The sequence below is a fragment of the Malurus melanocephalus genome, unplaced genomic scaffold, assembly GCF_030028575.1.
Source record: "Malurus melanocephalus ecotype Western Australia unplaced genomic scaffold, MMel_1.1 scaffold_129, whole genome shotgun sequence".
NCBI lineage: Eukaryota > Metazoa > Chordata > Aves > Passeriformes > Maluridae > Malurus > Malurus melanocephalus.
This window is the reverse complement of record NW_026623361.1, coordinates 715,391-729,329: the sequence shown is the minus strand read 5'-3', so window position 1 is coordinate 729,329 and position 13,939 is coordinate 715,391. Positions and strand designations below refer to the sequence as shown.

Genomic DNA, 13,939 nt, shown 5'->3' with positions numbered 1-13,939 from the left:
AAAAAAAAAAAAATCCCACATGCCATAAAAGAACATGCACATTGATAGAAACACTCAGCATGTCTATACAATACTCTAAATACAAGCAAAGATTAGTGAACATGGACTTAAGTTTTCCTGTAGAAGATGAATCACTATTGCACACTGTGGATCATTTCTTCAATGCAGCACACTTTAGGGGACCTCATGGCATACATTTTGCGTATGTATATTGGCTGTGGTGCATGTTGTAAGTAAGTGAAGTTGCTATTCGCTTCAATATTTCCTTGCAATGTACTTGCATTGTGTCCAGTTAAAGTGTTGAACTGATTTGCTGTTGCTGTGCTTTCTACAGTGCTTTATTCCTAAAATACMAATACAGTTGCAGACTAGAGATTTTTCCAATAGTCTGTGCTACTGAATGATAAAAAAGGGCAGTTGTTTAACATCTTTTTCTGCTTTTAAGTAGTCTAGCTTTGAATATAGAGTGGAAGCTACTGGAAAAATATATTTTCAGTCAAGTGCATTGATGCTTGCATTCAAACCTGGTATTTAGCAAAGTTTTATACTTCCACCATGAAAATTCTTGAATTGAGCTGACGTTTCAGTTTCTTCTGCTTCAGTTTCAACAGGTTTTTTTTTGAAGAAGAACACAGATTTGTTCTCTTAAGACTGGGAATAACCTTCATTAATCCATTGCCAGAAATTCTTGTTGCCTAATAGTCATGACCTTGTGGATTCTGAAATGAATGTGCGGGTCCAATTCCCACCCTGTCAGAGAATCAGATGCAGCATGGGCAGCTCAGCAGAGAGGCCAAAAGATGTCGTTTCCCTTCTCASCCTGAGACCTGTCCCTCAGTGGCACAGCCAGGGACTCTGATAGAACAGCCTGTTGCTACCTGTTTTGGSATTTGTAGAGAATGTTTGTCTCCAGGGCAATTAATATTTTTGGCATCCATGGAAGGTGTTAAGKGCATCTGCAAAGTTAATTAGAAATACAGATTTGCACATTGAAGCTTTAGCCAGTAATTCTCCCTGTAGGCATGGCATAGACTTCAGTTCTAAGAGCAGGTGCTGGCCCTGTGCTGTGAAGCCCACGCAGACCTTGGGAGAAAACATTATTCCTGRATGAAGTCAGCTTTCAGGTGCCACCTAAGATGACAGCACCTTTGTCCACTTCTCTAATACAACTTCACAGCTGCTCTGTGCTTTGAACTGTCTGTCCATTGTCTCTGCAAGTTGTTTATTTTGACTGCTGCACTCTGCTGCATTTTCAGCATTTAGTTTCTTTTACTTAATCAAGTATTCCGTAGAAATATGTAGAACTCTAGAATCTTGCATCTGATTCAGTGTGTTTCTGTAGTAAATTCTTTAAATTCTGTTCTATGTGTGCCTTAAAGCATTACAAGAAAGTAATTAACCTGCTTCTTCCGTAGAAAAGAATTTTTCAGATTCTTAATCTAGGTAATATTTTAGCAGACAGTTTTTGTTCTTCTGCTAAGATCTYAGGAACTCCACTTAAAAATCATTGCACCAGGACATCATAAGAACMGAGTTTCAACCTTGTAAAGACTGAGCTCTTATCCACAGCCAAAATCTGTTAGTAGTTAGCTTAGTGCATTGATCATGATAGACATTTTTCAAATCAGCAKTATTTTCCTCTGAGTAAGAGCATGACTACTGTCACTCTTTCCTTATTCTGTTTCATTACTGAAGTAAGTTCTTATGAAATGCACCTACAAGGAATTATAATATGAGAATTTCACACCTCACTTATCTTTTCTGGATTCATRTCTTTGCTCCTTTTCTTCCTCCTTTCACAGTAATTGTTGCATGTATAATATCAACCCTCCCACCGGCACTAAGCAGCCCTTGTCACTCCTACACTTTACAGAGAGCACACATGATTGACAGAAATTTCAAGCTGGTGGCAGAAATTTCCTATCCACTACTTCATTGTTTATGGAAGAGCTTGCCAAACTAGTGCCTCTGTTGTGCAGTTTCTTTGTGCCTGCTTGTCATGTTTGTATGGGCAGATAAATACAAATCTCCTAATGCTGTTTTTTTCATTGAGTCTTATTCATTTACCTCTCTCCCCACTAGTGYTAGTGGACCTAAAGCAAAAAAGGAATTCCCATCACGGAGGCAACAATGATAATGTTGAAATCTCAGCAGACTCTGCAACAAAACCGAGCTGTGTGGAAATGGGTCCCAGGACTTACTCAACCTCAGCTATTCACCTGCACACTTCCACCCCCATCTCCCGGCTCCAGAGCAGGCCAAAAGGTGTGTGCTGCATTTGATACAGAAGCTGGCAGTGCCAATCAGGCTGCTTCATAGCAAGGTGGCATTCAAGTACAAAACCAGAGCACTAGTACTTTCACTCCTACTTTATCTGCTTAATGGTTTAATTKATGAGATACATGGTCACTGTAATTAAGCCTTTTACTCACTCTTGTAATGTCATCAACTTGACAGACCACATTCGAGTGTCAGTTCTTCAGTGSTTCCCTGCCTTGGGTTTAGAAGATGGGGCTATAAAACCCTCTTGATCACCTCAGTTTTCTATGCTGCTCTCTGCTAGAATGCATTGGATACTGACTTGAAGGATTCACCTTTCTGTGTTCAGTTGGCCTTTAAAGTTTCATGTTCTTTTGCAGGCTTTAATTCAGAAGATAATCTTTGTGAACAGTCGCCAGAGGCAGAGTTTGCAAGCACCAGACAGCACGGTAAGCTTGTAGCGTGTATGAGTGCTCTAAACATCTCCATTAATACTTGTTTCATTACATCTGTGTGCACTGTCCTGGACTATTTTAGTGAAATTAATATTATAGAAGGAGGTGTGGTAATGCAGCACCATTTTGGGAATATGAGTCTAACTGCTTCTGGTTTTCTGTTGAAGCTTTTAATTCATTTTTGCCAAAATTAATTTTCAAAACAACGCTGACATTGAGGCGAGCTGCCTTCCCCCACCAACAGACCTTTTAATGCATGTCCTACAGATTTGTTGCTGATTCTTCTGGAGAATGTTTAATTCCTTCCTTAAGGGAGTGAATCAGCAGTAAGAAAAATTCAGTGTGGGGCTTGCAGATGCACAGTGAGAACACTGTTGWGGCAGCAGTACTGCATGTTTAGAGATTTGTGGAAGACCTGATTTGCAAGCTGGCTTACCAGCTCCTTCCAAAGAAAACAGAAAGAGACAGCAACTTATTGTTGAGCTTTTTCAGTATTTGCATTACTTTCTGGTTAATGTAAAAACAAAACCCAGAACATATTTCTTTGTGCAAAAAAAATGAGATAAACAAGATGGATCCTAAACAACTTAAAAAATGAAAATGGTTTCTGCTCTGTCCAGATTTTGGCATCCTGTGTGTATTACGTTGTTAATGTTTTCAAAGTGAATTAGTTGCACAGGTCCTATTTTCAGAAGGGAGACTGTAGCCAAATCTTGTAGAGAATCAGAGGAACTTAAGATCTGTTTGTTCAATGCTTGATTTGTGTTTTTCAGTGTCCAAGCCAAACAGTTTAGAGAGCAGTAGGAAYGCTTCCAGCAGTAGTTCACCTCTCAATTTGAAAGGTAAAGCTTTTACTGCTTAGTTGTGACAAACAGGAAGTGAAATTCCATGAAACTGTGTGTAAAATGCCATTTTCCTTCCAATTAATTTTGAAGACTGTTGTTTTGAAATGGTAATGATTATGCAATCTGGACATGGCTGTCTTGGGAATCAAAACTGCTGGCAAGAAGTACTTTTCTAAGATTGATTCTGGCAAGGGGTGGCTTTTAAGGCAGGCAGCCGAGTTTTGCTTCAGTCTGACTGGCATTATGTAGTGGGAAATATCAGGCCACTCTAAGACTCTGCACAACAAGAGGTCTCTCTGGTTCTTAACTCTGTACACAGCTTGTGTATGGAATCCGTGTGCTCTGGAGATTTGCATTTGCTGAAGCTGTGCATCTGTGAAGGATGCCAAGAGACCTGGCACTRTGGAAAAATCTGCTTTTTCACTGTCAGGTTCTACCTCTCAGATCACACAGCCAAGACTGGGAGATCTTTTAGTGACACACAGGTTGTAAAGAGGCACCCCAGTRTTATCTTATTAATATAAGGCTTATTAGCCTCCAGTGCTATTCTTTGGTGAAGTAGTTGTGCTTGTCTAAGATTCTGTAAAACATTTACTAGTACTGATTCTTCAAAGTTCTGATTGCTTTGAGTTCTGTAGAAGAAASGAAGGTAAAGAATGCAAACCAGTCTGTGTGAAAATGGCCCTAGATGATAAAGTTCCTACCTGGGTGTGAAATCCACTGAAATTACCTCAGAGCAGTGTCATTAATGGTATTTATGCTTCTCCTCAGGTTCCTTAGACCATATTCATGGTAGAAGTGAGAGCCTCAGCAGTGAAGATATGGTGCCAAGCAGAGAGGCACCAGCCTTGCTCCGAGACATGTATTCCCTTCACTCTGCTGCTGCCTTTTTAAGCCCTAGCAGCAGGCTTGAGTCCTCCTCCCAGAGGAGTGGTTTGGTGTCCTGTGATATACCTCAGAAGAGCAATCCATCTCTCTCTTATGCAGGCAGGCAGCGGTCTGCCTCACCTGGCAGTGAGATGGTAACTTTGGAAGAGTTCTTGGAAGAGAGCAACAGGCTGTCTCTGCCAAGTGTAAGTAAATAGAGCTAGATAGCCCATTTCAGGTGTCAAAAAGCTGTTCAAAGCTGATTCAAGAGGATGAGGGCATAGGAAACCAGAGAGAGACAAGGTGATCCTTGTTCATATACATGAGTGCTGTCAAATCTTGCAAAATGAATGTCACAGTTTTAATAACTAAGGCAAGATCAGCTTTCACRTAGCACTCTGCTGCATTATTTTGGTGTATGAACTATGGCAAGTTGATAATTCACTGCAAGCACTATGTGTTGGACTGCTGGGACTATTTGCTAGCAAAGGGTTATGGTCAAGGTTTTGTATTATATCATCAGTTCTCTGTTCCAGGTATTTTTATTTAAAGGCTGGTAAGTTTTCTGTGTGACTTTCAGCTGCTAAACCTATAATTAGGAATGAAACCTAGAATAGTTTTCAATTGAAGTGCAAAATATGCGGTTGTTAAAACCATCTCTTAACCTGAGAACATCAGTGCATTTGAGAAAGACTATTTTTCTTGCAGAAGGAAGTTTTTGATACTTTCACCATGCTTCAYGTTTGTGTGTTGACTGGCTCTGCCCTGTTGATTCAATGACTGCAAGAATAKGTTGCTTATTGAAGTGCTTTTTTAGGAACTGAATATTTGTTTTCAAGATGACATTTGTTCTTCCTCTGCTCAAGTGTGCTGTTCAATAGTGAGGTAGTGCACTATTGAAAAGGTTAATATCTTAAATACAATTAATTGATAGTGTAAGTGAACAGATGAACRGACATAACTGTTTCATGAATGCCTTGGTAAAAGTATTGCAATCAGCAGAACTGTGCTATTTCATGGCATCAGTAAATTCTTGTTCTTGAATTTTCAGAGCAATGTTTAAATAGACCTCCTACTCCCTCATTATCCTAAGTACAATTCTTAGCTTTTAGAGATGTTTAAATTTTTTTTTTGTGTGTCTGTAACTACCTGACCATGTCTCCATTTTCATGCTTTCTGTCATCCTGTTCCTTTTCAGCATCGGCGCAGTTTAAATGAGAGYGAAATGATTTCATTGCACCAATTTCTGTTAGAAGCTGATGCACTGTATCCCTCTTGCTACTCCCCATGTCCTTCCATTCATCAGGAGCATTCGCAGTCACTTGAATCGATCCTGAGTCTTTCATATCCCGACAGCGTGAGGCACAGAACAGTCAGGGGAAATAGGAGATCTGCTTCATTCTATATCCCCAGGGTATCCATTGTTCTTATTATGAAGGCAACAGCTCCCAACTTACCACAGCTTTTGCTGGCATATTAATACCTATAGAAGCATACTGTAACTCTTAGTTGTTATTTTAAAGGCTGGCAGATCACTTGCATTAATTGCTCATAAATTATTTGCAGCGCTTGTTCGTGCACGTGCGTGTTTTCAGAGGCCTCATCATTCTGTAATGTTAATGTGTGTAACAGCTGTTTAAATAAAGTTAAAAATAACCCTAATGGTTTAACACTTAGTTGAGCTTAGAAATTTTCGCCCTGCACTGTTACCATTGATGGTGTTTGCTTATGTAAAATGAGTTTTTTAACTGGAAGAAATATTTGGAATATTAGCAAAATAAGTATATTAGGTGTTAAAAATGCTCCCTAGAGAAAAGAAGTAAATTTCATGAGCTTGTTCAGCATGTTTTTTGTGAAGACAGCATGTCCCTTAACTTCTGAGCATGCCTTTTACTAATAGTACAATGGCAGCTGATCAAACATCGCCATTTTTGGATTGCATGGACCATCCCCATGAAATATTGAGTATTTTCTTTTAATGCCAGGTTAATTGTCAGACTTGTACTTTGCAAGTTTTTTTTGTGGGAAAACAGTCCTATATCCTTTTTTGTGATGATTTTTTGGTACATTTCATTTTATTGTACATGCAGCTTTAAATATATATAGTATATTGACTGCAAGAGGTGAAAGTAATCAATGGAGAAAGAATGAAACTTTTTTGTAATGCTAGCATGTCTCCCCAAGGTGTTGTCTCCTGTTACATTCCTGAAGTTACGGTAGACAGTTATTCAGATGAACTTTATTCTGGAATATTACAGACCTCGTTGATATCTGCTGATACCAGTGTCTGATATCATTAATATGATATTGATGTTACAGTGGCTGATGTGAAAGGGAGCAAAAGAGCTCCTGTCCAGGTTGCAATTGAAATGGAGCTTTTAAAAATTATGACAATTAATCTGGCAGAAAGGCTGTCACAAATTACAATGAGCACATTATTCTTGGAGTTGGATTTAAACCCATTTTAAACATTCACCTCTTCTATTTGCCGCTATATGAAATCTGTGGTTGTATTTGGCTTGAATTAAGTGGGAAGGAAGATTAGGTGAACACAGAGTTCTGCATGATTCTTTAACCAATATGTATTGTCATTAATGTGATGTGCATATTTTCTCACCCCAGGACACCTTCACTAACAGAGATGACTTGCTCAGCGATTACTTCAGGAAAGCAAATGACCCTTTAGCTACTGGGAGCTTGCTGATTCAGCCATCCAGAAAGGAGGCTGCTAAGATGCCCACTAGTCTTGTTGCTCCGASTGTCAAGATGGCCATCACTGGTGAAGAAGGAAGAACAGCTAAGCCTGAAAATTATATGAAGCCAAACCTCAGACAAGTTGAACATGATGCTGCGGCAAACCCCCCAGGATCCCTTAAGCTTCCTCACACGCCACAGCACCAGCCTGCCAGCAGGATGAGGCAAATGGCACAGCCTCAGCAGCCTGGAACGGTGAGCAGGAGGAGTACATCATTGAGCAGGGCATTTAGCTTAGCCTCTGCAGACCTCCTCAGAGCCACTGGCCCAGAGGCCTACAGGCAGGATAGCTCTCAGAAGCCAGGGGCAGAGCTTCATGGGGGTAAGGATGCTGTCAGTCAGACCACCAGGGCTTCTGTGCCAACAGGCTCCCAGGCAATCTTAAGAGAGAGGCCACAGTCTGCAAAGGCAGCAGGTTCTGTGCAAGGTGTCGATGCTCGCTGTCGGCAGCTTGATGCAAGGCGCCTTTCCCTGGTCCCACCAAAAGATGAGAGGCCACTGTCCTTTCATCAGTTCTCTGTCTCACCCACTGCATCCACCAGCAGTCTGAATGTCCAGCAGCAAGAGCGTGTGAACCCTGGGCAACAGTACTCACCTGCATCACACACTCCCTCGAAAGTCAAACCCAAGTCAGCATCTCGTACTGAAGAGGTGGCCACGGTGACCCCTACCAGAGCTGTTTCCAGCAGCACTGAGGGAAATACTTCCCTAGGGCAAGGCCAGGGTGATGCTGTACTTACCAAGTGCCAGGGTAAGCTGCTAGAAAGCAGCTCTGGGTCTGTAGAGGAGCCTGTGAGAGGAAGTAGCACCAACAGCACTCATGGGTCTCCTGACCCGCAGGGGGATCAGCAGACGGTTTGGTATGAGTATGGCTGTGTGTAACCCACAGGTGCAGCTATAATACGTGTGTTTGCTATGGCTGATGTCCAGGTAGCATTTATGTAGACACTGTCAGGTCTTAAAAGGCATCACCTGCATGCTGCTCTGAGTGTTTTCTCGGTACTGTTTTCTAGTAGGACAAAGTGTGAGTAAGAGAAGCAAGGAGCAAAACCCCAGACCTTCTTCTAACACTGTTGTGCCTAAAACAAAGCAGAAGCCTGACCAATCTCACAGCAAACTTCCCCAGTGCAGCTGAAGCTTAGCAGGGTCCTCTGTCATTGCTGCACTGTGCCCCCTTTTCTGCATGCATTAAAGAAAAGTTTCACAGGTCATGTGTGTGCTATACCRGCCCCACCATTGGTAATAACCGTACTGAAAAGGTTGTATAAAAGCCAAACTTCTCCCCAAAGACAGAACCAAATACTTAAGTAACAATAGAGATAAAGCTGAAGAGCAAAAGTGTGTGGCTTTAGCCATGGATCTGGTGAAACCTATTTTTCTAGCCACAGCCACATCTTATAGAGGTATTCTGTAGACTTCAAGGGTCACATTTTAACCTTTCYCACTGGGACTGTGTAAACACAGAGGCCAGCATAATAACCCCACTGCCTTTACTATAGCTGCAGCTCAGTGGATCCTTGACTCTGCAAGCAGAGTGGTGCTGCCTTTTGAAACTCATTTTATCTTTTATACAAACACTGGAACTAACGCAGCCTTTCAGGGGAGATGCCAAGTCAATTGCAAAAATGGCATCTCRTGTACAAAAGTATCTTGTAAGTATGTATATAAGAAGCTCAAGTACTGTATAAGAATGCTGTGTAAATTGTATTGTTACATCTTTTTGTGCATGACAGCCCACATCTAAGTGGTATGTGGGATTTTGTCTTTCAGAAATCCTTGTTTGTCTCCATTAGGTTTTCTCGGTATAGAAAACAAAATAATTTTGTACACATGTGAAAGAAATATACTTTTAAAAATCTATTTATGTGCAAAGAAGTTCCTTGTATGTTTCTGTCCAGATGTCATCAGCTGCTTATGTATATATGATCAAATGTGTATCGTTAATTCCATGTTCCTGTTTTTCTTGCAGTAGACTAAATCCTTAAAAAAAAATACTTGTTTTGCTGGTTCTGATTTAATTTAGTAAAAGGTAAAACTGATTCATTTGATGATGTTTTTGTTATCTAATATGTAGCAACCCCATTCTGAAAACTACAAAATTGTTTATAATAAAGATCAAAATAAAATTGATGGTGGTTGTATTTTTTGTCCTTGGSAAAATACCCCCCCCAAAATGCAATTGACAGTGCTGGAGATCTGTCTGCAACAGCTCTTTGTAAGCCTTAGTATTGATTTGCATGCCTGTGTGGTGAAGTTGTATTTGTTTTTATAATATAAGAGGTGTACCAGAAGTATTTTTTTCTAATTATAATCTTCTTACTGAAAAGGACTTCAGGAGGGTTGATATTGCAAAAGTAGTGACTTACAGTAACATTATAATTGGACTATTCACTCTGTCGTTGGACCATTAGATTTTTATGCTTCGCTGACCACTTCAGACCAGGCCAAACATGCTGACAATTTTGACCAAGCTTGTATCTTGTATAATCTGTTTTGTATTTAACTCTCAGGATGCCTTATAGAAGTGAGAAATTATTCATCTTTCATCTTGGAGAGAATGGCAGACAACCCCAACTTTCTGCCTTCTATACTATTTTATAATACTGTAATTTTGCAAGAAATTTAAAATTACATGTTCTATATGGCARTTTTAGAACATACTGAACATTCTTAGTAAACTGAAATTCTTCTTCCAGAAATTTTATCTCAGAATGGATTCTTGGCCAGACAACTGAAGGTTCAAGACTGGTGTTTCTCCCTTGTTTCAGCTCCTTTTTTGGAGGCTGGATTGCTGAGGAAGTGATGTGTTAGTTACTATAGATCTGATTTTACTATAAATATGTGCCCAGTGGCACACCTGAATTGTCAGTTTCTGAATTATTATTTCTGAGTTATTTCTGAGTTATTACCTTCTCAGTTCTACCAAACTCAGTTCTGAGTTTGAATAAAAAGGTACCGAATACGTAGGTAGTCCATTCAGGTTTGGGATAATTCTGAATACAGAGGTTTTACCGTGGAACAGCTGTTGAAGCACGCAGTGCTGTGACGCTGAGGCCTTTCTGGGAACGTTAAGGAAGATTTTGGTACAGGTGCCTGCCCTGCCATGGCAGATGCAGTTATTTTGCAGTCTGCTCCGTTCATTAGTTGTTCTCAGCTCTTCCTTGACACACACGGTGGTTCCCGGGCCGTGCTCCCGCCTGTGTCCGCCATCAGATAAGGAGCGGGCTGGGCGGGAGGGGGCTGCCCTCAGCTCCGGGCTGCGGGCCTTGTCCGCCTGAGGTGCCCAGAGCCATCGGAGCATGAAACAGGCACCCGAGAGCCTGAGGGCGAGGAGGAGGTTGTGTTTGGAGAGACGGAAATCGGMAAATCCCAGTTTTGTGCAGGTGGAGCTGCCGTGAGGTGGCGGGAACTGTTGGGAGAGGGGTTCCTGTGAGGGACAACGATGGCGCAGAGCTGCCGGACCCTTTCTTGATGTTTCCAAGCAGTGAAGATGAATTAACTCTTCCAATTGCACATCTTGTGGGCGGGGGGAGCACAGCGGGCTGGCTGAGCCCCCTGCCGCCACAGCTGCCTGCTGGACTCCGGGGAAGAGGGATGGCCAGGAGCCCCAGGCTTCGGCATGCTGGCACTTCCCAGCATGGCAAAGGGGGTTCCTGACAGGATGCATGGATGTGCTCTCTGATGCTCGCTAATTGTGTGCTAAGTAGTGCTGCGAACGGTTCTGGATTCAACGTTTTGGTCCGTTCCGTGGCTCATTAATTCTCTAGATCGAGTTTTCTGTTAAAGGTGGATTTTTGAGGGGGATCCCATCCCGAGGAGGTGGCTAAGTCGCCAGTAGTTTTCCAGGAAAGCCTAGGGGTTGTGTCTTTGGCAACACCCGCTCCGTGCATTGTGCTCAAACTCTGAAGTCAGGGAAGCTATTTGACACTAGGAGACAAATGATGGTGTGTGTTTGAAGTAAAATAAATGGCTGCTGTGGGAATAGCTGCCAGGGGGTTGCGTGCTCTTCAGTGACAGTATATCCTTAACAAGAGATCTGAGGGCCTTAACAGGGACACCGTGTCGTGGAAACCTTTTTTCTCTTAGATACTCCTCAGCTCTTCCTCAAACTTGGGACATAAYTGTGAAGTGAGCAGACCTTTTCTGATTTCAGTTAATTGAGTTCACAGTATAAAAGCACCAGAAGAATTTGAAAAAATAAAATTTTCTTCTTTTTTTTCTATAATAAGGGAAGTTCTAAGTGTTAAGGACATCATAAAAATAACTAGTGCTTAGGAAAACTGCCATCAGCAGTGGTCAGAAATTATTTCTAATTGTCCAGACCTTTGGGGACATACTAGTTCAACCACAGGTAAATGTCTTTTAGGACAAAACATAGAAGAAATTAATCCAGAAATTGTTAATTCGTGTGAAGGAATTGCCGCCTGGATGTTAAATTGATGTACAAAGAACAACAATTTTTTTTTCTGGTTAAATATGAGCCCACCTGTCCAGAGAGTATTCGAACTATGGTTTTGTATTTTTATATGAAGGGGGCAGTGAAGTGTGGAATCCGTGGTGGTAGATTTCACCAAGAAAGTTTTTGTTAAAAATTGGTTCTCTGCCCATCAGAATCATGGAAATATCAGATCCCAACTGATACCAGCACTGGAAATGTTCAAGACAAGGTGGAAAAATTGCAAATGTTTTTACAAATTGCCAGTATGAGGCAGAATTAATCTGAGGTAACAGTACAAAGTAAAATAATTCAGTTACTGGAAATAACGAATGAAAGTATTGTTGTGAAGGGTTGCTAGATTGCAGAATTAGACTGGGCCATGAAGGTCTGTCTTTGAAAGCTGGTGTTGCAGGCTGCCATATGAACTAAGAGAGACTGGCATCAGCTGGAAAAGGGTGAAAAAAATTACGATTTAAGAGAGTACTGACAGAAGTTTAAGGTTCCTGAGAGAAGCTATGGCAAGTTTTGCAAAACTTTTTGTGTTTTTTCAGTCATAACGGGTTTTTTTAAAGTATGAAGCAAACAGTAGAAAATAGAGAGCTGCTGTTCAATAGCTTCTCAAATGGGAATGTCCTTAAAAGTCTGACCTGTCTCCAAAGACAGAAATATGAGTTGCTGAGTGTGACAGAAAGTTGAGGTTAGTTCAGATTTGGAGGGTTGTGAAGAATCCCATTAAAAAATAGCATGGATGAGTAAGGGGCCCCAGTGGAAGATTACTTGTGCTTATTTCAGCTGAAACATRGAAGACACAGTTTATTTATTGAGTGTTGGGGTTATTGGGGGGTGTTAGGATGTAACCCTATGTAACCCCCACCCTACTGGGGGGAGGGGGTCAGGGTRTAATGGTAGGGAAGCAAAACTGGGGTTTTCTTGAGAACAGAATGATGAAAGCGGTTATTCCGCAGAAAGTGGGAATGAATGTAAAACATGTCCAAAACAAAACACAGAATGCCATGGAAACTGTCAGCTCATCATTCCCAGATGTTCTAATCAGCTCTAGTTAAAATACTTGAACATTTTTAACCAAAGATTATCATAATTGAGGATTATGTAGCTCTGATGGTAAGACCATGCCAAAGTATGTGATGCTTTATAGAATGAAAAAGAGGAGCAAATCTGAGCATTGGCATCAGCCTGTGAAAAGCTGAATTGCACAAGGGAAAACCTTAAAAGCAGCCCAGCTCCCTCCACAGTGAGTGACACCCTATGGTGTGATCTGCTAAAGGGGAGTGCTTAGGAGGGAAGAATTAAGCTATTGGTGACACTCATTGCACCAGACCCTTATGAAATCAAATAGATTGATCTAATAGCATAGTGTTATAATGTTTTTTATTTGCAAGGGAGTTCATGGGAGAGCTAAATAACCTCTGTTTTAAGAAAACATAATCTGATAAAGTATAAGCGCTTCCTGCTTCCTSTCCAACATCTGGCTGCCTTTGGATTCCACACTTGAAAGACTGAGCACCTTGTCCATGTAAAAAGCCCTGTAATTTGCAGGTCAAAGATAACCTCACTTTTTGCAGATTTTTTAGTGGTCTGAAAGTGCCAGGTGCACTAATGGCAAGAAAAGCACTGTTTGTGTTTCGGAGCGTGCTGCTACGGAAGAGCATGGAAGTCTGGGAAGGGTATTCCAGCTGGAGAAACACAACTTGCCAGTGGACTGCTGAGGCATCTCTAGAGACTTGAATTGGAGGTAAGAGGGAGTTTTCTGCAGGAGGTGGGTAKGTCTGGGAAGAACGGAGGTGAGCATTTCATAGTGCTACTGCTATGATCGTTTATTTGGCTCGATATTTTGCAGGTTATGAGATTTGGAAGTCTATGTTCCCTTGCCATTTTAACTATCTCTGACCAAAATTACCCTGCTTGTGTCAAACCCATGAAAAATTTCTTCCTTGAACCTTGCAAGAGGATTTTTTTTTCTCTAGTTATCCAAAAYTTGGACTGGAATGTATGTGCACTGTGAGCCCACAAAATGACTAATCCACAGATGAGTGTGTTTTAGAGCTGCTGGGGTTGTTCAGCTGCAGCATCCTCAGCATTCCACAGAGATGGAAAATTCCCAATCAGTTTGAGAGTGCCCCTGTAAGCCCTTTTGGCTATTTATAAGTAAAAGAAGAAGAAATTACGCAAATCAGGAAAGTGTCTGTGAAAGGAAAATCTTGGGAGCTCTTTTTACAACTGCAATCCTCTGAACAAGGATTACTTGCTCATAGCAGTGCAAAWGCCTGTCAGAGTTCAAGGAGCATCTGGGTAATGCTCTT

General features: G+C 41.3%; 1 protein-coding gene across 6 annotated transcripts in view; it reads left to right on the top strand.

Moving 5' to 3' along the window:
* The window catches only part of CCDC88C (coiled-coil domain containing 88C), a 95,757-nt gene extending 86,460 nt beyond the window's left edge, over positions 1-9,297 (top strand). For 4 of the 6 annotated variants that reach the window (XM_057370607.1, XM_057370604.1, XM_057370601.1 and 1 more), the window contains 6 exons: positions 2,083-2,265; positions 2,640-2,708; positions 3,488-3,556; positions 4,331-4,632; positions 5,625-5,840; positions 7,049-9,297. In XM_057370607.1, coding sequence (XP_057226590.1) covers positions 2,083-2,265; positions 2,640-2,708; positions 3,488-3,556; positions 4,331-4,632; positions 5,625-5,840; positions 7,049-8,062 — 1,853 coding nt within the window. In that variant the 3' untranslated portion in view covers positions 8,063-9,297. The remainder of the gene's footprint in view (positions 1-2,082; positions 2,266-2,639; positions 2,709-3,487; positions 3,557-4,330; positions 4,633-5,624; positions 5,841-7,048) is intronic. The other 2 variants (XM_057370602.1, XM_057370605.1) reach the window with 2 other exon arrangements.
* The last annotated feature ends 4,642 nt before the right edge of the window (positions 9,298-13,939 follow it).